General features: G+C 42.5%; 1 protein-coding gene across 2 annotated transcripts in view; it reads right to left on the reverse strand.

The window, feature by feature from the left end:
- ANTXR1 (ANTXR cell adhesion molecule 1) overlaps positions 1-26298 on the reverse strand; it is a 108084-nt gene that overhangs the window by 67800 nt on the left and 13986 nt on the right. For both annotated transcript variants that reach the window (XM_075736739.1, XM_075736740.1), the window contains exons 5-10: positions 25700-25733; positions 23714-23793; positions 21881-21949; positions 19724-19804; positions 12582-12642; positions 8988-9086 (exon numbers count right to left, since the gene is read on the reverse strand). In XM_075736739.1, coding sequence (XP_075592854.1) covers positions 8988-9086; positions 12582-12642; positions 19724-19804; positions 21881-21949; positions 23714-23793; positions 25700-25733 — 424 coding nt within the window. The remainder of the gene's footprint in view (positions 1-8987; positions 9087-12581; positions 12643-19723; positions 19805-21880; positions 21950-23713; positions 23794-25699; positions 25734-26298) is intronic.

Genomic DNA, 26298 nt, shown 5'->3' on the forward strand with positions numbered 1-26298 from the left:
CTGTATCTGCAGGATGCATTTGAAAGAATGTCCCTTTTCTTGTCTGCTACAGCAAAAACTTGCTGTATTCCTGTGCAGCAAGAGATGGGCCCAAATGCTCCCAAACTCTAGATCTCGTGCCAAAATCTGAATTTTGTGGTTTGGACTCCTCTCAGCTGACAATACTAGTGGAAGAGCTGTGGAAGGCAGGGGGCGGAGTGCTCGACTCGATGTTGCTGACTTTGCTGCCCAGGAAGTGATTTCTGTTCTCAGCTCGGCCGCTAGCTGGCTATGTAACCATGAAGAAATCACTTTGCCTCCTCTGCCAATTTTATAGAAAGGATGCCCAGGCCTTGATTGCATCTCAGACGCCAGTCAAGGGCAGAGCTTGGACATCTTCAGGAAATATTGCAATGCCTCACTTTTGAGAAAGTCCGCCCACAGTAATGGGCACAATTTGCTTCTTACCTATGCACCTCTAATCACTCCATCAAGCAAAATAAGGTTCTCACTGTATAAAAAAAACCTCCCCACAGGACACTGCACTCGTGGGCAACTAAAACCAGTGAGTCCTGAGGCATAAGCCATTCACAGCAGTGTGCAGAAATAGATAAGGGTCAAACGTATCACAAAAATACATCTGTTTTCTGTGGGTGCCCTTTCACAACAAGGTACTTTCTACTGCTCAAATTCCTGTAATTCGCTACCCAGCATTCCTACACTACTTAACAACTATCTGTAGCCTGTAAAATCTATCATTCCCAGCATTAGTGAATGGTTTCTTTTGCCATTAGCAGGGTGTAACTTTTTGGCAAGCCAGGACTTGGAGTACTTCCCAACCATAATAATAAAAGCCTCACTATATGCATGATGTTTTAACACAGAAGAGCAAACCTCAATAAAAGAGAGGTACAAAAAACCCAAAGAAGGCAACCAAGACAGACTGTAGTACTTTTAGCCATATAACTAAGCTAAAATTAGCAGCCTTTTCTTTGGTTAATGGTTCATCCAAGAACTGACCAGCATACTGAAAACTAACTGCAAAGATCCCTTACAGAAGGGTTTAGGAAAGCACATTTTCAAATTGCCACCACAATATCACAAGTGCTGATTGTTGCACTAGCAATATCAGCAATATTTTAGTCCAGAAAGGGCTGCAAAAGCTGTTTGCCAAACTTCCCATAGATCACAGACTAACAATTTCCTTCTGTTATCCCTGTATTTATGACTTGCGTTCAACTAAAGTACATCTCAGAAAACGTTTTGACCCAGTCTTCTGTTACTAGAGAAGACTCTGGTCATTTAGAGTACTACAGCCAAATTGAGGTGGGAGTCTGGCTGCTCTAACAAAAGACTCCCTCAGGAACATCTGTATTCGGGCAACTATTCTGTTTACCACAGCCCACTCAAGATGGGCAGCTCTGAGCCAGCACGAGCCTGAACACTTCCATTGTCCCTTTGTCACCTCAGATGAGACAAGATACCTCCATAATTCTCTGCACTGCCTACCAAAGCACAATTTCTGTTCATCCTGGCTGACTCCTCTTATGCCACTCCTTGTAACAACTCTGCAAGCAAAGTTTTTATTTCAAACCCATTTTGTGGGGAAATAGGAATGTAGAAAGACACTGGAACACTCTCTGAGCTAAAGAAACTGCCAACGAGAAAGACCCATAAATAAGAAATGTTTTGTTAATGCTGTAATGAAAACCACATTGAGATCATGCTATAATTGCTCTGCTTTGTGTAGGGACACATGAGCTTTGAGTGCCAAAGCCATTCAGAGCAGAGTTAGGGGATGGGGGGAAGAGACAGATAAGCACAGAACAATGATATCACATTCATAACAATCTCTAGATGGAGAGAAGGGATCTGGAAGGAATTGCCTTTTCTCTGATGGGTTCATCTGTTGTGCATACAATTCTGTTCAACAAGCACACATAGCTTCAAGACTACTAACAGAAGCACCACACTATTAATTTGCTCATGCTCACAACTGGCAGCTCAGGAGAGCAGCACATGCTTCAGTACAATAGTGTCACTCCCAGGCAGGAGGCTTGGTCCAGCACTGCAACATCTCCAATCTCAGAGCTGTTACCATAAGCTCTGTCATGCGCACAGATACACTAATGTCACACTGAGAGACCACCTTGGTCCCCCAGCAGCATACAGTATAAATAAGTGAGCTTGGTAAAACACTCCACGTTGCACAGAGATTCTCCTCCTCACTCAGCCCAAGTTTTCCAGCTGCTCTGTGCTTGTTCCTCCACACTTGTCCTGGACAGCTGCAGAGAAGTCTGCTGGAGGCAAATGCACAGGAATCTTGTTTCAAAAGTTCCTACACTGCAATTTGTTGGAGGCTAGGAGAGCATTTGAGGGAAGTGTGAACGTTTCTCCTGGTTTTATATTCTTTGTCAAGCAATGACTTGGGCCGCCCTTCAAAATAGGATGCCAAGCTCACCTTGGTGTGCGTTTTCACCTAGGAAAAGTTAGAGGCGTACCTTCATAAAGGTCACACTCCCAAAAACACCTGATGGAGTTTGTACACAGTGATGGACATTGTCTAGTACCACAGTGGAAAGAGGGAAAAGCTACTATAAGAAAATAAAAGGAAAAGATTCAGTGGAGGGTTAAAGTGACATGACCAAGTGGGGAAATCAGGGATTAGAGAGTCAAACTGCAAAGTAAAGCATTCCTGTGCTAAGAGAGACCAGGCTGTAAGAAAGTAAAAATATTGCAAAAAAAGTACTGTGCTGCCAGGAAAAAGGGAGGACGGGGAAATGGAGAAACCTGCTAGGCTTTCAAAACAGAAAACAATTTTTAGAAGGCATTTGTTTGGCAGTTTTGGGACACAGTTCCTTTATACAGCTCACTCTCCACTGATACCTGGCAAAGCCCTGCTCCCATTGTCTTTGTCTTATTTTCCCTCACTTCTGGTACTTCGTGCTGAGAGGAAAGCAAATTAAAAATGAGGCTAGTTTGTGCAAAGGATCAGTTTTGGCCAAGTATCCAGAGCATTCACTAGAATGCAAAAGATCTAGCCCCACCTCTGCTGTGGTGCTTATGTTTCCTCACCAATTCTTTCATCTCTCTATTCAGTTTTAAATTGCCTAGGAAAGAGCTCGCCTCTATGCCCAGAACTATCTTTGCTGGACCCTGCACAATCTGGGCAGACAAAGACATTTTAGCACCACAAAGCAGTCATAAGTCACTGCACTGGGTAATTACTTTTAACTCTCTGCAGTCTGAAACCAATTCTCCTAGGTCCTGCTGCTGGCAGAAAACACCCTGCTGTTGAACATGCGTCTGATTACAGTTCTGTTTAGCCAAATACTCTTCATGGTTTCTACAGATGTTTTTTTTTTAATCCCATAGCTATGAACATTACGAGTCGATGCTCTCTTCACCTGCCACTTTTCTCTGCCAATAATCCCAGTAAAAATCTATTAGCTCATGCCCTTAACCTCAGAAAGTCCTAGCTGTGCTGGTCAACATCTCATATGGGATAAGTTAAGGTTTCAGGAACTGTTGGCTTTGTATTATCTTTAAAAATACCTCCATCCCTGATACAATCAGAGGCTGAGAGGTTTCAAGCAAACAAGAACAGCTGAGCTATCCAGTCTCCATAAGGTTTCCATAAAATTCTCATTTGGTTAACTCTTACGTTAAGCTGTTTGCAGCTAAGTGCCACAAAGGCACACTGCAAATGCAGGCTGGAGCTGCAGGTTCCAGTAAAGCAAAACACTGAGATTCTTACATACAGCAACTTAAACTTAACAGAGCTGTGCCAGTTTCCACCAGGAGACCTGGCTTTGAGAACATTGACAAGCAACTGTTCAGTTCCCTCAATGGGGGAACAGTTTGAACTCAGAAATTAAGTTTATGGCCTCTTGCTTCCAGGTCACAGTATCAAATGATCTAGTGCTGTGCAAAGTGAACTGATAAGTCTTGGTGCAGTGCCAGGCAGAATGAGCTCACTTTTCCCCTATACATCGATTCAGGACACAACAAATGCATCAGGTCAGAAGGCAGGGAACATATTTGGCCTTTATCTTCATTTTCCACAGTCATTTTGTGGACACAGGAAGATGGCTTCAAACAAAAAAAGCCCATGGATTGCACTAAGATAAGCTGATCTTTTCTGAAAGCTACTATGAAATTACTCTAATAAATCACTCGGCTAGACAAGCAGTCAGCACACAAAAAGAGAGGAAGGAGTCTTCCTCCTCACCCCCACCAACACCAGGTCACAGTGTTTGGGAGTGAAGTAACCCTTGCAAACAGTTCCTTCCATCGGCAACACTGGATGTTTTTGTGTCTCCATAGACGGGACACACTGAATAGTGGAAAGCTGATGGATGACATTCTTAGCTCTGTGAAGACTTTAGGATGTTTCCAGGAATGAATGCCTCGCTCCAGAGCCAGCCAGCTCCGAGGAAGCTGAGAAGCAATTGGGATGCAACAGCAGGTCACAGCTAGCATAGCCTCAGGTAACAGAGGTAACTTTCAAGCTAATGACAAGAAGGCAATAAGTAGTCTTCTCTGGAGGAAAAAGTGGAATGGCAAATGAAGTGCTGAAAAGACTTTACATAAGAGAGAAAAGGAGGATAGCATTAATATCACTTCCCGCCCTCACAAAGCCGGCAGAAACAGTAGCAACTATTACCTTCCATTCGGGCTCAGAGTCCTGTCCTGGGCTCAGTGCAGAGGGGGCTATAAGAAGGACAGTTGTTGGATGCATACAGAGGCAGAAATGAAGAAGAGGCAATTGAGAAAGGGGACCTGCACCAAATCTCTAGCTTCTGAAGAGGCCCCATAAAACAGCAGAAGATACTAGGCTGGGTGTCAGGACATCTGCACGCTTGTCTGCAATTAGCTCACTTGGAGCAGCTACCTTCAGTATTGTGACTTCAGTTCCCTCATCTGTAAACCAGTGGTAGTAGAGTTTACTCATTTCATATACAGCTTCCAATACTTTTTCTCTTCAAGACACAGATTGATTTTAAAACTCCTAATAAAAAGTGCAAATTAAGGCTAAGATCTAAATTTTTCAGGCCTTCACAACTCATGCTCAAAAACCTTTGTGCTTGTGTAGTTCTTGAAAGTGATTTATAGAAGAAATGGAAAGCAATTTGGGGAAATAGAATAATGATGTCCTTGCAGTAGGGAAAGACCACACCTAGCTCTTATCCCCTCCCTACACAGGTTGCAAATCTGGCCCCGGCGGTCCTAAAACTAAAGTGCTGCTCACATTGACCCAGTCAGTCTTGCTTTAGAGATCATCAACAGCACAAGTCTCTCAAAGGGATATCTGCTCTGAGGGATGTTTGGGACTTCAATAAGGCCAGGCTACAGAAGGGTGACATGGGCACTCCCAAATCTTGCAACTTTTGGGGCTTCTGCCATGCTGGGTAGTGGTCTTTGACTCCTATAACTTCTATTATTCCATGCATTTCTTAGCATAAAATACAACTGCTTGAAAAATCCTCCACTAACTTTTCTCTTGAACTTGAAGTAGTGGAAATTTTCACCCAAAGTATATGTTTGATATGGGATATTCACATTTTAATTGAAAAAAGCAGACATGCAAACTAAGAATGCTACAAACTTAAGCTTCTATAGGTATGTCAGTGATAAGAGGAGGATGAGGGAAAATGTGGGTCCCCTCCGGAATGAAACAGGTGACCTGGTTACCCAGGATATGGAGAAGGCTGAGGTACTCAATGACTTCTTCGCCTCAGTCTTCACTGGCAAACGCTTGAGCCACGCTGCCCAGGTCGCAGAAGGCAGGGACTGGGAGAATGCAGAACTGCCCACTGTAGGAGAAGATCAGGTTCGAGAATATCTAGGGAACCTGAAGGTGCACAAGTCCATGGGACCTGATGAGTTGCATCTGTGGGTCTTGAGGAAACTGGCAGATGAAGTGGCCAGGCCATTCTCCATCATATTTGAGAAGTCCTGGCAGTCCGGAGAAGTTCCCACCGACTGGAAAAGGGGAAACATAACCCCTATTTTTAAGAAGGGAAAAAAGGAAGACCCAGAGAACTATGGGCCAGTCAGTCTCACCTCCATGCCTGGCAAGATTATGGAGCAGACCCTCCTGGAGACTATGCTCAGGCACATGGAAAATAAGGAGGTGATTGGTGACAGCCAGCACGGCTTCACTAAGGGCAAATCATGCCTGACAAAATTAGTGGCCTTCTATGATGGGGTTCCAGCATCCGTGGATAAGGGAAGGGCAACTGACATCATCTACCTGGACTCGTGCAAGACATTTGACACTGTCCTGCACAACATCCTTGTCTCTAAATTGGAGAGACATGGATTCGATGGATGGACCACGTGGTGGATAAGGAATTGGCTGGATGGTCGCACTCAAAAAGTTGTGGCCAACGGCTCAATGTCCAAGTGGAGAACGGTGACGAGTGGTGTTCCTCAGGGGTCGGTACTGGGACCGGCACTGTTCAACATCTTTGTTGGCAACATGGACAGTGGGATCAGTGCACCCTCAGCAAGTTTGCCGACGACACCAAGCTGTGTGGTGTGGTCGACACGCTGGAGGGAAGGGCTGCCATCCAGAGGGACCTGGACAGGCTGGAGAGGTGGGCCCATGTGAACCGCATGAAGTTCAACAAGGCCAAGTGCAAGGTCCTGCATGTGGGTCAGGGCAATCCCAAGCACGACTATAGGCTGGCAAGGAATGGATTGAAAGCAGCCCCAAGGAGAAGGACTTGGGGGTATTGATTGATGAGAAGCTCAACATGAGCTGGCAGTGTGCGCTTGCAGCCCAGAAAGCCAACCGTGTCCTGGGCTGCATCAAAAGAGGTGTGACCAGCAGGTTGAGGAAGGTGATCCTGCCCCTCTACTCCGCTCTTGTGAGACCCCACCTGGAGTACTGCGCCCAGCTCTGGGGGCCCCAGTACAGGAGAGACATCGAGCTGTTGGAGCGAGTCCAGAGGAGGCCACAAAGCTGACTGGAGGGATGGAGCACCTCTGCTATGAGGACAGGCTGGGAGAGTTGGGATTGTTCAGCCTGGAGAAAAGGCGGCTCCAGGGAGATCTAATTGCGGCTTACCAGTACCTGAAGAGGGCCTATAGGAAAGCTGGTGAGGGGCTGTTTATCAGGGAGTGTAGTGACAGGACAAGGGGTAATGGGTTTAAGCTGAAGGAGGGTCGATTTAGATTAGATGTTAGAAAGAAATTCTTTACTGTTAAGAGTGGTGAGGCACTGGAACACGTTGCCCAGAGAGGTTGTGGAGGCCCCATCCCTGGAAGTGTTTAAGACCAGGTTGGATGAGGCTTTGGGCAACGTGGTCTAGTGGAGGGTGTCCCTGCCTGCAGCAGGGGGGTTGGAACTAGATGATCTTTAAGGTCCCTTCCAACCCAAACCACTCTATGAACCATTCTATGAAACTATCAGCTTCCAGCAACGAAACCCAAAGGCTTTTAGGTTTGCACCACATGGCTTCAGAAAATAAAACTTCTAAATATTTGAAGAGCAATTTCATTTCCATTGAAACCTTCCAGGTGGAAAGAGAAGGGAAGGTTTCCTGTCCAGCTCTAGAGAACTAGAAGAGACTTTGTAACATACATGATCCAAACAAAACTTGGGATCTGAACTCTGGGGAGAAACCAAACATGGTTCAACACAAATGCAGCCATGAGCCAGATTTAAGGAGTTCTGGCCACATGCCATGTTTGGGTCCAATTTTATGGACCTTAAAAGGAAATGCATGACTCTGTGGCTGCCTCTCCTGTTCTTTTTTGAAAGCCACCTCCTCACTTGTTCACACGTCTCCAACACTCATCTCTGGGCTGCATGGGGATGCCTCCAAAGCAGTGAATTCACTATATCCCCCAACCCCAGTGCTTTTACTCATATCCCTCTCCTTCCCTATTTCCCCCTCCAATGCCACCTACTCCTCCCTGGACACTTAGCCCTCAAGCTTCTGCTCTTCATGCGCTCAACGTCCACCGTAACTGAACTAAGCAAACATGAACCCGAGCCAGCTAAGCTTTCTGCTTAGTAACACAAGAGTTGGCAATGCCAGAACCTGCCTTCTACAAAGGAGGCCAGCATAACAGTACAAACCCCATTGAGGACAAGTCACATCCACTCATTGTCCTGTACCTGCCCTGACTGCTCGTTGACATTCCTCATGAGGCAAACAGCCTTAGCAAACTGTTCCTCTGCTCTGAAGAGCAAACTATGCAGATGCTCAAAACATGAGCACATCCATTGAGACATTAGACTTCCACATGTAAGAAACTAATTCATGCATTTATTTTGTACTCAAAAGCATCAGGACCACCTCCAAACAATCAGGCAGCTTCCGAATAGATTGCATGTTAGAAAAGATGAATTCTACTGTCACTGGTGGTATTAGCTATGAGTTACGCTATCTGGTTCCTTATATGGGTTTGCAGGCATGTCAGATGAGAACAATAGGATCATTAGTTCTTCCAGCTAAAAGGCTCTCAGTACACTTCACAAGAGGACCAGACACTCAGGGTCTAATTTGCTTCTCTTACTTCAGTCATTCTGCTTGGTGAACTCTGTAAAGGAAACATCTTTCCCAGCTGCATCCAAGGAAGTAATGCCTTAGCCACTGCTCCAATACAGCTTCCAACAACAGCGTTTATTTAAGCTGTATGACCAAGCCTGCTAAATACCACAAAACGTAGGTGAGGAGAGAAACAGACCTGATCTCACTACATACTTAACCCAGCAAGATATTCTTTACAGGCAAGTTTGTCTTCTATGTTTTGTCCCCTCCACTGCTCAAGATTACCTATTCACATATTTGCTGTCACAGTTGCAGCACACAACATCACCAGCAATTTCCCTCAAAAAAAGTCATCTCTTCTGCATTCTGCAAATTTAATAGCTCCTCATCCCATAATTATTACCTTCACAGTCAGTATACCTGAAGATCCAAAATGTTTTGCAAGAAAATGCCTGCCAGCACAGAGTCGGTGAAAAAAAAAAAAAAATCAAAACAACTTACTGAGAGTAACTGTGTCGTTGATCCTGAAACTGCAGAGCACTCTGTCAACATTACGGGCATGTCGAAATCCGTTTCCTCTCACAACCACCTGAAACGACTCTGTAGCAAAAGAGACAGCGGATTATTGATACGTAGTGAGGCAAAGAATGGTCATTTAGATAACGCACGTATGTCAAGCTTGCACTTGAGATCTCGAGTCAAAATTTGCAGTTTAACAAGTAAGTTTAAAAATTGTTAAAAATTGAACTTCCACTCTCTCCCTACAAAGTTTCAACTCAAGTTTTTAGAAACAGGAAATAATACATAACAGAAACATTTTAACTGACCTGCAGTGAAAACATTAAGCTTCAGAGACAATGAGCTTTCCCCTCCCCAGGGTCTCATTTTAAATAGCAGAAAGTTTTGGGTGAAGAAAGGCAAAAGTATCTTTCCATGGAAAGAAAAAAATCTTTTAGTGACTTGGAGAAGTTTAAGTGCTACTTTCCTAGGTAACTGCAAAATTGTATCAGTTGCCATGAGTTTTGTCACCTCCTGCCCTACTAGCCTGTACAATGACTATGAGGCCCCAGCTGGACGCATTTCCATACAACAACAGGGCATTTCATCAACTGATCAGCTTTCTAGTCTCTGGACTAAGGCTATGGTCTCAGTCTGTGGGCATTTCCCCAAGTCATTGTCTTTGTTATTCTTCCAGATCAACTCTACAAGGTCACTGCAAGTTGCAGTGCAAGCAGAAAGCATCAAAGACAGTCACCTATGCCTGAGCACTGAACTGCACAGTCCTTTTTGGAACAAGCAGGGCTGAGCAATGAGATCATCTCTCCACAAGTCTTTCAGACCACTCTCTACTGTTCCTTGTTATTCCAACTTTGGAACCTAGTACTGGGAAAGGTTTATGAACTTCCTGCAGCCACCAGCATTAAGACTGCCTTGCAAGGAAAGCACCATTTTCAGACTTTCAGATTTTGAAACAGGGCCATAGTCCCAGAAGAGTTCTGGCAACAGACATAGGAACTCAAACTCTGCAGTTCCCCATGGTGAAGGAAACAGCCCCCACAATTCCTGTTACTATCTGGGAGAGGCACTCAGATAATCCCCACTGATGTTTCGCTGGTGAATGTGGTTTGAACACAAAACGTTTCACTGTCTAAGACAATGCAGGAGTAATCACAGTGCATCAGAAACATCACCCTGGTTTTAAAATTCCCAGGAGCAACAAAGAAAATAGTTTTTGCACATTCAAAGTTTTTGCCTTGCACTTTACAGTCCCCATCTTCTATCATCTCCCTTAAGGATTCACACACTGTACTTGTCAAAAAAAGCAGATTTGCTCTGGAATCTGGGCCCTCTTCCAGGTCCCACTCATTTACAGCCAAGTTGCAAATCATCCCACCACATGTAGTCAGGGAAGCTGCCTCACAGGCCCATTATGTGTTGTCCAAGAGTATTTGGGAAGAACGGGGGAGAGGAGCTCTGTTCTGGAATGTGAGGGCTGATGAATACTTAAGGGGAATCACAGAAGTCTCAACTGCTGGGGAATGAGAGTTCAAGTACAGTCAAAGAACAGCGTATCAGTGATGTCAGATTAACCATGGGGATCCTGTCTCTGCTTGAGATGAGATGAACAGATACAGTATGCACCCTGAACATCTGTACTGATGCAAAACCAAATAATCAAGAAACTGGCATTTCAGAATTATGTGTTGCTGCTGAAATTCATTACTCAAGTGTCTGGGACCAGTCTGCAGTGCAAGAGTGGCCCCAGGTAACACATAGCCCTCATGTTCTCTCCTTCCAGTAAAAAAAGCCACCCACAAAAAAGCAAAAGCCACCACCACTCTTCAAGGATGTGCACAGAAACAAGAAAACACAAGGTATCAGAGCTAAACCTGCAAAAATTTATTTTAAAAAGACACTAATGCACATAACTTTCATATTCAATGGCACTTCACTAGCCTCAAAGTCCTAAGTGATGAAATTAGCTGCAATTTGAGAGCAATGGAGTGTTTGCCGAAACTTGGAGATGAGGCCTAGAATCGAGCATCTAAATAACTGTTGGTATTTTTCAAGGTTAACGTTGCTCCTCTGTGAAGTACTGGCCAAATTCCAATGTGAATGGTTTATACAAAACCCCTCTACATTTCCTCTCTGCTGGAGCCAGCTGTACATTACCCCTACATTCTCATTAAGACACAATGAACACAGTGATAAAATGTATAGGCAGCTGACAAGCACATTAGAAAGTGTTAAAGATGGTTATAAGTCATCTTCTGGCTTACAACATTACATAAGCATTATTGTTTATCACTTGTATAAGTATGTACATATATTTAAAAAAAATCTGTGCATAAAGTAGGTCTGAATGTTCATACAATTTCATTTCCTTTCCCAAGGAAAGGAATTTCTGCACTATATCAGAGACTGTCATGACAACAATCATCTACCACGCTAAAGTAGACAGAGCCGTGTTTTGGAGCCTTTTTTAACAGAGGCGCTATTTAAATGGCCAGTGAAAATGAGAAATAGATGACCAAACACAATAATTCATGTCAATTATGCCATCCTGGATTCAAAATCCAAGATTACCGTAGGGGCACACATGGAATCCAAAACTGATGTCTGGTACTTACTGGGCATTTAGCCTGGTGTCGTGTGCCTGCTAGGAAAATATGACTACCTATGTATGTTTAGGTATACAGGCAGTTGCTCCAGGAAGGATGATTAAAGCAGCAGCTTTGGAAGCAAAACCAAAGAAGTAATGATAACGGGCTTTCTTATTTGGACTACTGATTTAAGAAAAAGAAAGATGCAGAAGTTGTCAGGGACTCATCCTTCTCTACAAACCTCAGCTCTGCTCCCAACCTCTCTACTTAATGAGTTGTTACACATTCAACAAACAGTTTGGATACACTTCATAAAATGTGAAGAATTCACGGGAAGCAGATGGAAGAAGCTAAAATGGTTCTTGAGCTTTCTTTGAAAAAGGCTGGGTTCTACTGAAGGCAGAAATGCTTGCCAGAGTGTATGTAGCACAACCATATTAGAACAAGCACACAAAAAAGGGGCAGTACCATTCACACAAGTCAGCTGAATGATGTTTAAATTCTAGCCCTCAGTCACTGTATCAGCCTTAAATGCCTAAGAAATATTCAAAGGCTATTAGAAGCCATTAGATCAGTGTGTGTTTATTTGAGTTCTGTGCTAGTTTAAGAAGCACTTCCCCCAACAATCCTCAGAGATGATGAATTTGCAAAACTCTAAAACTAGTCCAAGCTTTGTTTTCTGATTTGGTTTCTAATTTTGCAGCACATCTACTTCAAATTTGGCACAGTCCAAGTCAGACCAACTGGTTTGACGGAAAAACAGGCAAGGATGTCAAATTCAAGTCTTTTCTGTAAGAAAATACCATTTGATATCATTGGGCAGAAGTGGGAAATGTTCAAGCTACTGTAAGGTGAAGAAGAAATTCACCAAAAAAGTGAAAGTTTGCTTGCTCCAGTTAATTAGTACTTTCTGCACTCTCCAGCAATTAGAGATGGACAGAAAGACGTATTTTAGGCAACACAAACACCAAGGACCTCAATTTATACTTACCCCCTGCACATATACTGGAAGGCTCTGCTGCCAGAATTTCTATGCAGGATTTCTTCAAAATCTAAAAGACAGAAAAAAATGTCATGAAGTATCTCAGACCTTGTTTCTACAGAAACACAAATCTGAAAGCGTGAGACAAAGAGTGCACTTGTTCTCACATAAATGCTTAACTCAGCATTACACTCTGCATTCACTTCACAATTATGCCATCTCAGCTTTTCACTTTAAACCAACCACACAGGTGTCACTGCTCTTCCACAGCAAGCTATTGCTATGGAGGAAGGCAACAGATGCCGATGCTCTCCAGTATCTCTGCACAAGCTTGGCTTTGTCCATGGTACAAGTTATTGTGCAGACTAATGATCTGTAACTACTCAGGTGCACTCTGAAGTGTTAGCAAAGCAATGTCATTGCCCTCCCTTTGCAGTCACACCTCCCTCTCCAAAATTGTTCTGGAGCCCAAAATTCCAAATAAAATGTCACAAGTTTAAGGTAAGCTGTTTACCTTTGCATTAAAACATCCTAGGAGTATCTACAACAGCCACTTCTCAAGTCTCAGCATAGGGTTCAAACTTAAGTTTTTAATCTGATCTACGAAAGCATAACTGAGTGCATCCTCAGAGTTGCACTGTGATTTCAAATCACTTTTTTTTCTTCACTTAAACCAAACTTAAATGAAGCAGTTTGTCTTTGTAAGGGTTGGTGCTGCCTTTAACCACTTTACGCGTGAACAGCAATTTACACAAATACTTCAGCATCAGGCTTGGCAGATTGCTTGCAAGGCGTGAGGAGCATGCTAGAGTTGGATACAGTTTATTTCCATACGGAGCTAAAATTGCTCAAGCTGTTACTCGCATGCAGCAGCCTTTCCCCTGCTCTGAAGACCAACTCAAATTCTCCATGGCTCACAGGCAGTAAACTTGTGACAGTGCCCATAAGCCCCCATGAGAACGGCAGCAGTGACCAAGAGCTGTGGGTGTTCAGCACTGGGCTGACCAGCTCCCAGACGAGGTAATACTGATCAAAATTTAGGTCAGCTCCATGAGGCAAGTAAATGTCAGCCAAGCATCATGACTCAAATCCAACATGAAAATTATTTTCCCAACTTTAAATTGAAACATCTGTAAGGAGAGAACAGAAACCAATACAATAAATTCTGTATGAAAAAATATATTTTTTTTCCTCCAAAATCATGGCGCTCTACCTCAAATACCTAATTGCAAAAGGTACAGATGGAGTGATAATTTATTTTTTTAAACTTTTAACAAAAGTTTGAGTTGCTCAGAAGCAGGGCTGGTAGAGACTGAAAGAGTACCGAGGGACTGAAGGAACCAGGACCATCTGAGCTGCTGGCAGCCTGACAAGTGAAGAGGAAAGATTTGCAGGAACGAGGTTACACAGGAACTGTCAGGTGGAAAAAAAGAGAAAGTCAACAGTTGAGAACTAAACTGAAAAGCACTAGAAGAATTTGAAAGACAGAATAAGGAAAATACAAAAAAATTAAAGAGGACTAAGAACACTCTTCCAGAGTTTCCATCTGTAGTCATCCATTCCTCACCTGCCAGTCTCTACTACCCACCCCTTACTCATTCCAGGTTCTGCTTCTCTAAAGATACAGCAGTTTTCTCCCAAAGTGACTGCCAGGGCTAATGAGCACAACTAAGAGCTGATGTTTTTCCAAATACTTTTCCTCTCCATTGACAAATGTCACCTTCAAGAAGAGAATCTGTTCACATTTTTCCAAATTCCCCCTTAAATTCTGTTCCCCTCTCCCTCAGCATCCCCAACAGCTTTAATATAGATTTCTTCTCCTCATTACCTTTTAGCAATGAAGTGAAAGAGAAGTAGGCAGATGAGTTGGAGAACAAATGCATGAAAATTACAACCAATACTTTCATTTTTAGAAGTATCAAGTAAAACCTCGCATGATTAAGTTTGAAATTCATGACTTCTATCCAGCCATTTGCAAACATTCATGCTGTAAGCCAGCTCGGACAGGGGGGCTGGAATAGCAGGTGTCTCAGATGATGCAGAGCTCCCTTCCAGTCCAATCCAATCTATTTATGTGACTATAAAAAGCCATCCTTTATGGCTTTTTACAGTGCCAACTGCAATATTGATTTTGATTTAGAATAATAAGCTTCCAATGCTCCAAGCACCCACTCAAACTTAAAGTGAAAATCAGGCAGCAGCGACTATTGCAAAAGAATTCCTTTATGTCTCCTCTTTGTTATAAAAATACATTCAAAAAGGACTTCAACATATTCATCATAGAAGATTTCATCAAATCTTCTGTTCTCTTACTTCGAGGACTGCGCAGCCTTGTGTGGGCTGTAGGTACACTTCATTGACTGCGGGCTCGCTCCCTAGGAAAGCAAAATAACATGCAAGAGTGGTGATGCAATCTCCCAGCTGAGTGCCTATAAACCGCTCCAACAGCATACATGGGAGAACTGACTCCACAGCCTCCTTTTCACAGGGAGAACTACAGCAATTCTGGTTTATTTGGTAACTAACTGCAGGCCTCAAGGCAGCTTGCCTTGGCATCCATGCAGAAAAGTATTTGAAGCATGCACTTGCTCTTGGTGAGGAACCATCCCATTGTCTTTAGCAGCACACAATGACCAAGCTCACATTCCTAAATCGTCTCCTGTTGTACTCTCTGAGGCTGTAATTATGCTCCCACTTCACACAGGCTCCTGGGAGGACATACCAAATAAAAAGTGCAACGCATCCTTCTGGAAGCATGGCTTTGTCACAGTTATCCCTATCAGAACAGAACTGAATTTAGCACTACCTGTGACTAATTTAGCTTTCCACCAGGCAATGCATTAAAGGCCAAGAGCCAGGCAAGGCTCTGCAGGTCACCGGGGCCCTTTTAGAAACAAAGGGAAGAAGAGGAGAGGAATTCTGTCACTGCTTTCATTTAGTATTCTGGTGCAGAAGCATGTAGACAGATTACTTCATGACAGCAGCTGCATATTTCTAGTAATTTTTTTCCACCAAATTTGGGAATTCTAATTAGCACATAGGATGCTAAAGTTTAATAGAAGGTTACTGCCTAATCAGCAGTAGTGTGAATGACCTACCATCTGAGGCTAGGTACTCATTATCAAGCTCTGTTGAGTTACTAAGTAACAAAGTCTGTTGGCAATTACAAAACAGTAATTTATTTATGAAGTGTTTCCTGTCCAATAATATCTGCATGAGCTAAGTAAAATGAATACATTTAAGTCCTTTTTAAAGATGCATTTGGGGGAAGAAAGAAGTAGAAAGCATGATCACACACCACTAAAAGTAATGAGAAACACTACACAGTTGAGACCGGGGTTCATATTCTCTGCTTTAGATGGCTAAGCTAGCTACCCAAGCCAAGAGGCTCGAGTTGTTGACTTTCTCTTTGGCCTAGGTAGAAAGCCTGGCTCAGACAGAAGAGAGATTCAGAGTATCTATGTGAAGCTCCTGCTCTGAATTGCCCTCTGGAGATCCCATCCTTCCTTACTGGCTGAAGAAGCTTAAAGAGCCCAATTGCTGCCCCTGGGCAACGTACATGTACAGCTCAGACTACATGTTAGCACTAAGGCAGACAGCTGATTCAGAAATGTTGTGTACATTGCAGATTTTGCACATACAGGACAAGTCTTGCACAGGAAATAACTTTCTCTCAGATCTCCCCCCCCCCCCCCTCCCCGTTCAAGGAGTCTCAGCCACTCTTCCTGCACCAGGGAATATAGTTTGCAAGTGAAGTTTGAACAGCTAGCTCAGGATAAGTATGTAAAGGCATCACCACATTTCTCATACTTCATCTACCAGATGCTCACATCAAGTTCTCACAAAAGTTACCATGCTACACATACCCAGCACTGTAACAGAAGTATTCAGAGACAGTACATTTCCAAGCTAAAATTTCTTGAGGTGAAGCAGTACTTTGAACTGCCATATCAATTTTAAGAGCTGAGGCAAGACCTGAATAGTACTGAGGGTAGGTGGACATCATTGCAAGATGATCTGAAAGGAGTACACAGGAAATTAAACTTAAAAGGATGAATCATTTGCACAAGTTGAACAGATAGGAGGCAGTCCCACAAACTAGTTCATACTACTTCATTTCTTATACATCACACCCACTTCATGAGGCTTCTTCTAGCAGCTCACACAGAGCATCTTTTCTAAGGGACCCACGACTACATCTCTATTTGAGATAAGCTCCATGCTAGTGTCACTGTTTAACGCATGGCAAGCATCAGGGAGTATTCTTGTTCCAAGTGACTGCTCTTTCAGTCAGTTTCTGTTGAGGGCTCAAAGCAAAGCAATGACAGGATCCCATCCTGACTTTCATGTTGCTTCATGTTCCATTGCCTCCAGCACTCCTACCAAAGACATGCTGAGCAGCAGATGAAATTGTGTTTCAGGTTTTTCTAAGACTTGCTCCATTTGCTTTAAATTGACAGGTTATGATCTGCAGAAATTTTTCACAGCAAAGAAAAATGTAATAAATTATTTCAGTTCCTTCCATTTGTTTCCCAGCTTATAGCAATCAGATGTCTGTTCCTCCACCAGATTCTTCCCTCCTAACAAACTCAAAATCCCCATTAAACATGGGAAAAGCTAAAGTTTTAGCAGTGGCTGTTTCATGATGAGGGAGAAAAAGCAATTGGTTTGCTTAATAAAAAAAACCTCACATTGAAACTCACGGGAGAGAAAGGACCAAAATCTACAGTGTACTGCATACCTTTAGCTCCCACTTTAAGCCTCATGTTTTTAAGCATGACTTCAGCATGTGACTGTATTTTCAGCTCATTTAAGCACAGCCTGAATAGCTTGGTGGTGCTTGGTGGGAGACAGTCCGCCTCTGAAAGTACCGAGCAGATGTTCCTGCAGCTGCTAGCTCAAAATTTGCTGGCTCCCACAGAAAAGGGCAGGCAGGTGTAGTGCTTTGCTCAGCAGATGTAGAGGCCCAGCAGAGGCCAGCCTCAAGCTCCACCACTCCCAGCTTCCACTCCCTTCCTCATTCCAGAGGGACTTCCAAGTTCACTGCCTCTGCACACACAGAGGGTCAGAAAAGATCTCAGGACAAGGGGAGGAGGGAAGAGTCAGGCTGCCTCAGTAGAAATACAGGACAGTTCACATCAAATCACTACAGACCAGAACAAACCCAGGTCTTCACATCTTGAGTGATTTCAAACACCAATCTCCCTAGCCTCATCATTTTATTTCTCCTTCCCTTGTTACATCAACAAGAAGCTAGTGCCCAAACAATCCCCTCCACACATGGCTGACCATCCTTGCTGTATCAACTCTTACACAGGAATTGAAAGTTCCAAATCTCATGGTCCTTTCAACATTAAAATGCTTTCCAGTGAACACAAATGCTTTGTTTGTTTGCTCCAAGACAGAGGTGCTTTGCAAGGACAAGAAAAGAAGGAATGAGGGACCTTATTTTCCAGCTAAAACAGGAGTCTACAGATTCTTTGTTATTTAAGAGAGTGATAAATGTCCTTCTTGCCATTCCTTTTACACACCTCCTTTCTACCCAACCTACTGCAATCACTCCACTCAAATGCAAGTGATCAGGCCACAGGTTCATTAGTGTACAATTACATTTCCTCATGACTCTCCTTTCCAGGGCTGGTCAATCTTGTACCAGTGAGCTGAAGCAGTTCCTGATCAAGTTCCTGAAGGCTGAAGTCTTCCCATTCTGTTAAGTATAACTGGAAAGAGAGTCAGAACTGCTACTGGAGTTCATTAAAAACAGCTGCAAAGGGAACACAGGGCTGGGAAGCAAACTAGTGTTTTTTGTTTTGTTGCTTTCTTAAATGACATGCAACACCTGATTGGCCAAGAGAATTGAGGCAGTAGCCCCACACTTAGACAGTGCCAGGAAAACAAATAAGCAAGGGATTGTATTTGATCTATTTCCCATGTGAGAGCACTAGGGAAAACTGAGCCTGGGCCAAGGGAACAGTTTTGCTTGGTACTACGCTGTCAGAATAGTGTGTAACCACTGTAATTACAGAAATCTGAGACCTCCTGGTGAACCTACCCCCCCCAGCTTCAAGTGGTATTTTTCATCCATGTTTTATCAACTATAAGCCTATACCAAAATGAACAAAACATGTCCTTAAAAGGATTTCCCATCCTTCTTTGTAGCCACAGGAAGCAATCTAATTAGAACAGTTATGCGATATAACTGAGCAAAAGGAACACAAAAATACTGAAAGCTACCTGAAAACATTGTTCCCTAGTGAACGCTTGGGTACATTTTATACTTATAATGAAAATGGCACGCATCCTCTCCCATATTGCCTTTCCTGCTGAGCCAAGGGAAGCACTGGTCCTAGGTGATGAGCCAGTATTAGGCCACACAAAGCAAGAATGCCTCATTAGACATCCTTCTTTGCCAGTAAAGACCATGGAGCACAACCTGTACACAAGTCATGGGAAAGGCATCAATCCATGGCTCTCCCTCCGTCAGTTGAACTGCTAGCTCTTAACCCAGCTGCTCAGGAATGGGCCAGCTCTTATATGCTGCACCCAACCCCTAAAGGAAATGCCAAGAATTGATCAGTCTGAATTAGGAAACCTAGGTCAGGGCGGGGGGAGGGACGACAGACACATGGACTAGGGAGGGGTGCAGGGAAATAGCCCATTTGTCAGGAGGCCAGATGTAGAAAGCAAAGTTTTAGGGATTTTGGCATACATAGCAGGATCCCTTCCCCCATTCTAAACAGGTGAGCAGTGCAGCACATCCATCAGGACAGAAAGGATGCCAACAAGCAGAAAGATGGAGATCAAAGAGTGCCTTAATCCTTCATACATCTTGAACACATCTCTGCTGTCGCTGTCTGTGGCAGCCATTTTATACACTGTCACCATATGCCTAGTTCAGTCAGTTACTTCCCAGCAAGGAGGAAGACATACAAAGATAATATTGGGCTCAAAGTCCTGTACTGTGACCTGTTGATAAACTCTACCTTGAAGTAGCAGCATTAGTACACAGGTCAGTTTCTTTGGACCAAACGTTTAAGTGATTTACTAGCAGTCAGCATGTCCTCGTGAACACAGGAAAACTAAACCTTCAAGTGTCCAAGCTAACACAAACTAACATGCACACATGCAAATACATGATTAAAAATACTTACGGAGTCTATGATCCCCTGAAGGGCTTGAAAACCATCATTCACTGGAAAGACGTGATCTTTGCTGTCAGCAATTCTAGCCAGCTGACAGAGCGGTAAAAGTAAATAAAACAGAAATGCAAAGAATGAGATACATTTGCCAGCAGGCAGCAAATTAAGACTTCTCAGACTCATTCACTTGCAAGTAAAAAGAAACAAATATTACAAGTACTCTGTAGGATTGCTAGTGCATTATAGTTTGTCAAGCATTGAAAAGTTTATCTCTTTAGCTTAATTGATTTTAGAAAGCTCTATATCAGGAATCAGAAAAGGCTTCCCTTACCTTTGAAGACAAGACAGAATGTGGCTTTCACTGGTGCCCAGACCCTAATGATCTTTATTGCAAAAACTGCCTCTCCCATTACTATAAGTCACCCAGCACAGTGACTCCCCAACCAAAACAGGCCACAGCATCAACATGACAAGGCCACTAATATAGCAACTTCAGCACATACATTATTTAAATCAAAATGATTCAGTATTTTCACATATAGAGAAGATTAATGCAAATTATACCCCACTTGGAGATATAGGCCTGATTCACCTTTCCTGTCAGGAGATTTGACTATTTGTCCTAGGCTCAACCATTAGAGAACCAAGAAGAAGAAAGCAGGGAGCTACCACGAGGTATTTTCTGAGTGGAGGGAAAAAAGGCAGCAGAAGAGCATTTGGAAGCCTACATGACAAGGAAGAGGGCTGCTCATGACGTGGCAGTACAATAAGGGGAACCAGGAAATCACCTCTGAAGAGCTACATGCAGGTTCACTTGTCAATAACATGCCAAGGGTTAAGGCAAAAATAAAAGCCCAATTCAGAAGTAATGAGCTCTCTGTGCATCTGCTGGAGCAGAATCAAGTTTTACTGCTGTAAGGCCAATGTTTGTTACGGTAATTCTCTCCCATGGTAGAGGTAACATCAGCTCAGCAGGCCTCTTTGGCGTTTCCTGTAGCATTGCAAATTGAAGACAGCAGACTGGCCACACATTCCTCCCTAAACCCCACTGGCTCCACCTTTCCAGCTCATGTCCCTCAGAACTCCCACTTCTTGAGCAAAACACTGAACTGCCAACATCCTGGTTTGCATCCAGAGAAATACTCCGGGCAAATTTCCCCTGCCTGCTCCGAGAAGGGTAGTAAAGCTTACTGCTTGTTGGCCAAGATACAGCAGCTTCTATAAACCAGGATGTTTACAGTTTCTTCATCTCATTCCCCATAGTCCTCCTCCTAGTGCATTCTGGGACTTCAGACACAGCCATCTAATTCCAGTTAATTTCTTCAGCATCTAGAAGACTTCAAGTAGCAGCTGTCTTTGAGGTCTGCTGCTTTAGATCCAGTCTCTTTGCTATTTCTATTCCCTTCTTGCTTTTTCTATGGCTTACTCTGGGTTACACTAGTCTCTGGTTTTGATTCAAAGGAGATTGTTCAAAACCAAGTTTGATTCCTTTTTGAATCAGTGTTTGAAGCTTTGTTAGAAAGCTGAAAACCTGGAAAAACTCTATTCAATAAGTATTTCAGCACTCCACTTAGGGGCTGGACAAATGTCACTCATGTTAGAAAAATATAACGTCAACTGTTACACTTGGTGTACAAGGAATTCATGGACATAGTAACAGTCATATGATAAATTTAGAAGTCAGACTATCAAATGGGAAAACACTGTAAAATATTAGTGTTGCTAACAAAGCTGTTTGCTTTTTACAGCATTGTTTTCCCATGAAAGAAAAGCTGGACTGAAACCAAAGTGTTATATGGCAATACCTCAGTTTCATGGAGGGGGGATAGGACAACGACATCCCCACAACTTCCTTCTGCCCACAGCTTAAGTCACACTGATTTGCTATTCTTCATGTGTCTTTTCCTCTATTTTTCTCCACCATTAACAAGAGTCATTGTGGCATACAGAGAGGGGGACGGTTGTTCACATATGGAAATTTAGACAGAAAGGGGCTTAAACCCAACACCCAGATGAAGACACTTCAGGCTGTCACTTTAGACTGTCAAACAGTCAACAGAAGACAACCACCACTTAAGAAGTCTTGAGAAAGTGATTCAGGAGGGTGTGCCTGAGTTCAACATGCACCTTTGTCAAACACCCCAGTAAACACAAGAGTGCCTCATTTACCTGGGTCTCGTTGAAGTCTTTCACACCAACACAATATACTGTTGCTCCCAGGTCACGCGACCGATTAGCCTGGAACAAGGAAATGTAGGATGACATGCATGCAGACATGATGGGATGCAGGTTTCTGAAAGGTCTTAATCATAAATTTAGTCTTTCTCTGTAAAATGAGCAATGGGAGGGGCTTGTCAAAAGAGAGCTTTAAAACTTTCCTCCCTGATTCCACAGAAACAGGTTTTATCTGCTACTAGAGTAGCTATCTGTTTAGTAAAGCAAAACCCAAGGTATCTGGTGTTTTGGGGTTCTTTTAAAACCTAATTAGCTCACCTCCATAACTACTCCAACTTCATAACATTTGTCTGTCCAATAGATGTAAGACAGACAAAATCCATTTTCTTTTCATCATTTAGGACACATCCCAGTATAAGAGCAACCTAAAATGTTTTGGTACTTTCTATTTCAGACATGTGTGCCTAGACTCATGATATCCATGAGAGAGACATTTCATTCCATCTGCTACAAAACTGTATCACTCCCACTATTTAGACAGCATCTCAACATAATAAAGGGAGAACTTCCACAGGTTTGATTTTTCCAGGCTATTTCATTGACATGCAGATGAAGTTGCATTTACTATTCAAAAAGCAACTATTCTAAATGCTCTTGTCTGTGTAAGTATGAATTAAGTCACTCATATTTCATTAGAGCAGGAATACCTGACTGAAAACCCATTCTAGAAAAGATGGTAGCAAGTCAGATATTATATCAGAAGACTGTAGTAATTCAAATTGTTAGAGAGCAAAGGGCTTAACAAGAACAGCATCATTCGAGTTTTACACTGAGAAACTTAAACCCAAGTAACTGAAGAAACTCACAGTGTAAGAGCTGAGTTCAGGATCTCCAATCTACTAGCTCACTAACTGTTCCCCCCCAAACCAAATATAACACTTCTGACCTCTCAACTTGTTCATTCACCTCTAAAACCAAACTTGTTTTTCTTGGGGATTTTTTATTTCAGGAGGGAAGAAAAGGAGATGAACAATAAGGAGGGGAACTCTAGATTCATGACATTTGTTTGTGCTGTAGCAATATTGGTTTTATTCTACAAAACCATTCTTTTTGTTGCTATTGGACTTAAAGCTGCACTTTGGACAGATCAAGAGGAAAAACTCTGTCCCTAGCAAATTCATGTAAAAATACTATCTTCCAAGTTTAGATCATCTTAATTTGTTTGACTGACAAGTGAAAATAGGTTTATCTTTTCAGAAGATGACTATCAGAATAACATCAGTAGGAACATTATACAGCAAAGTTTTCAACTGCTCAACTTACTGTTTATCTAGCATTTTGCATAAGATGTTAATTTAATGAGGGTGCTGAGAATACACTCTTGAATCTTGGAAACATTTGTGGAAATTGTGGATTTGATCATCTGAAAGGCTTTCAGATGTGACAGAGGATTATAAGAACAGTCATACTCTTTCTGCCGTCTTTACTTTTTGTTAAAGAAGAAAAGTCAAAGTGAGAAGATTCAGGTATTTCCCAGAACAATCAAGTAAATACGGAAACTTTTCAGCTGTGAACTATTCCTTTCTCCAGGTTCTTTTTTTTATTTTAACTGGAAGTTTAAACCCCCCTCCTTTCTCATGAACAGTCTCAGCTTTGATGAGTCAGAAGCACTGCTGCTGTTAATGTTTATCCTTAAGATTCATGTCTAAAGAGCACCAAAGGGAAGTTTTGTCATCAGGGAAAAAGGTTTTCCCTATCTTTTGCCTTCACAGCAGCAAGCCCAGACATTTCACTGTCTTGCTGGCTAAAAATGTGTAAGACACTTACCTCCCTCTCAGAGTAGAAAAATAGGTCTTCATGGAGTTCTCCATCTGTCAATGCAATGATGACACTTGCAGTTCTGTAACCTAAATACACAAACTTCTTTAGTCCCTTGTTTGAGTTGTATTTGTTAACATAGCCTAGAAAACATCCTGCTAGTGACCTGTTAGCACCTTTAAAGGGCCAGAAACAGTGGACATCAAGCTCACGTCCTTACCTCTCTCCAATCAACCAGTTTTCACAAGACATGAATTTCTGCACACTTTTTCCTCTCAGGCACCTGCCTTCAATGCCAGTTTTATATCACACTCCTTTGATATGCCAATGATTTTTAATTGACATCCCCTCATAACTATTTCAGTTTTTCAGACCAGTAGATTAGACTGCAGCCATCAGAAAAACAATGCAAAGCGTTCCTAGCTATTTCCTGATTTTATTAATGCTGTCAATTCAAGAAATCCAGAGATTTTTTTCAGCTTGTGATAAAAAGCTCAGTTGGGATTTAAACAGACATGGTAGGAAAATGGCCTAAAATCTTCAACCTTCCTATGTAACGTATTTCAGCAACACAGTTAAACTTTGCAGCCTTTCCCTTGTATTGATTATAGCCTGGGTTTTACAAGTTTGTATTAGTTTTCAGGAGTGACCAAATAGAATTAATTCATATTTCTGACAATAGACTTGCTACAGAAGTGAAGGAGCTCTTGTAGGTACAAACACTGTTATGGGAAGATAAAGGCTAAATACATCAGGTTTGTAAATTATAAACCTTTACATTTCTTCAATCCTTTAAGGCATTTTCCTGCCATTACAAGTAGCTGTGCCTTTAACAAGCTGTTGCCGAAACAAAAATCCAAACAAGCAATTTCTTCAATTACTGCAGAACAGAGATCCAATACCTAATTTTCTTGGTGCCACTTAGAAATCCCTAATTTTAAATAACGTGGTAATGATGCAATGAGAAAGTTGAGTGCTTGACAAGCAATAAGCAACATGCAGGGTCATTCATGTTGCAGATGCCTAATTCAAGTGCCTAGGCTCTTTCTGTAGGAAATGGAGAAAAGCGAGCACTTCTTGTAGAAACTTTGGAGCCCAAATGACCTCCAGAGATGCCTTTCTCCCTCCATGAAGTACTGCAGGAGCCTTAGGACCTACTGCAGGTGGTATAAACACTCCTTTTAGTGTTTAGGACAAACACACTGAACTAACAAAGACAAAATAAACAGGCCAACACTCAGACTTGAGGACCCAGTTTTCCACTGCTTCTTGCATGTGGTGGCAATACACGTAATATGTACACCAGCATGCACAAGCATTATCAATCCCAAATTGAATTGTTCTAGCTATCTATTCCATTCTGCTGCACTCATATTTTACAGATGAGTCCCAAAGCTGGGAGGACTTAGTCACTACTTCATTTTATTTATGACTGGCCCTGTAAAACAGTTTGGACTGGCTTTGTACTCAAACACCTGCTCGCCTATCTTTTGTTTTCCAAGAAGCAATGCTTATATTTCTACTTCAGGCTTTGCAGTGCAGAAAGTTTTTACATTAATTACAAGGAAGGGAAGGGCAATCACTTTTGCAATTGTCTGCACTTACTACTGGATTTAATCATTGCTTATTGAAAAAAATAATTTACCTAATGGCATCTCCATATACTCATGTTTCAGAAGGAAGAAGAAATGGTTTCCTGAGTCCTCAAGCAAATATATAACAAGGTACCAAACATTTTTGATAAGAGTAGGCACCTTCAGTCAGCCTGGCTTCTCACTTTTGGCCTGAAACACATTCATTCCATGTCTGGAATCTTAATGCTCCACCTGTTCTTTTTCCTTTACAGGAACAGCTACCCTGAATAGTATTGCATTCCTGTAAGAACTGGAGCCACTCCCCACCTTTCCCACCTGCATTTCAAATCTATTAAAGTTATAAGTCAAAAAGAATGGAAAAAAACCCCCAAACATTCAATGGATCAAGAAAGTTTCTCACCGTGAACATTTTCATAGTAAATCTGTTCACTTGCCTGAAATTAAATCAGAAGATTATTAGCAATAAATGAATAATAATACTTTGTGGACATCTACAGATGCACCAGAAAGAAAGAGAAGACGGCAGTGAGAATGTCGTGTTTGTAGTCTGCACGTAACCTCTGCTTTCAGACATACCTGCTTCACAGAACAAGTTTCTTGCCTATGGTTTTGACTGCGTTACTTCAAGGTCTTATCTAAAGCGTAACTCAAAGCAACCCTAAGGCCATTGGTCAACAGAAATGTAGTCTCCCACTATTCTGCTATCTGAAAATCACATTCACCTTCCCCCTGGAGAAACATCCTAGGTCCATTGATAAATACTCCCCAGCACCTCTAGATCAACTATTCTAATTCCAAATAAACCATCTGCAGAGAAATATTGTTATGCTTCTGTCTCCCAGTTGATCTATGCACAAGTATATTCTGCAAAGTAGAAGGGCAAACACTTCAGTGTCCATCAATGGAGCACCTCTCCTGTGAGGACAGGCTGGGAGAGTTGGGATCGTTCAGCCTGGAGAAAAGGCGGCTCCAGGGAGATCTAATTGCAGCTTACCAGTA

The sequence above is a fragment of the Balearica regulorum genome, chromosome 27, assembly GCF_011004875.1.
Source record: "Balearica regulorum gibbericeps isolate bBalReg1 chromosome 27, bBalReg1.pri, whole genome shotgun sequence".
Lineage (NCBI taxonomy): Eukaryota > Metazoa > Chordata > Aves > Gruiformes > Gruidae > Balearica > Balearica regulorum.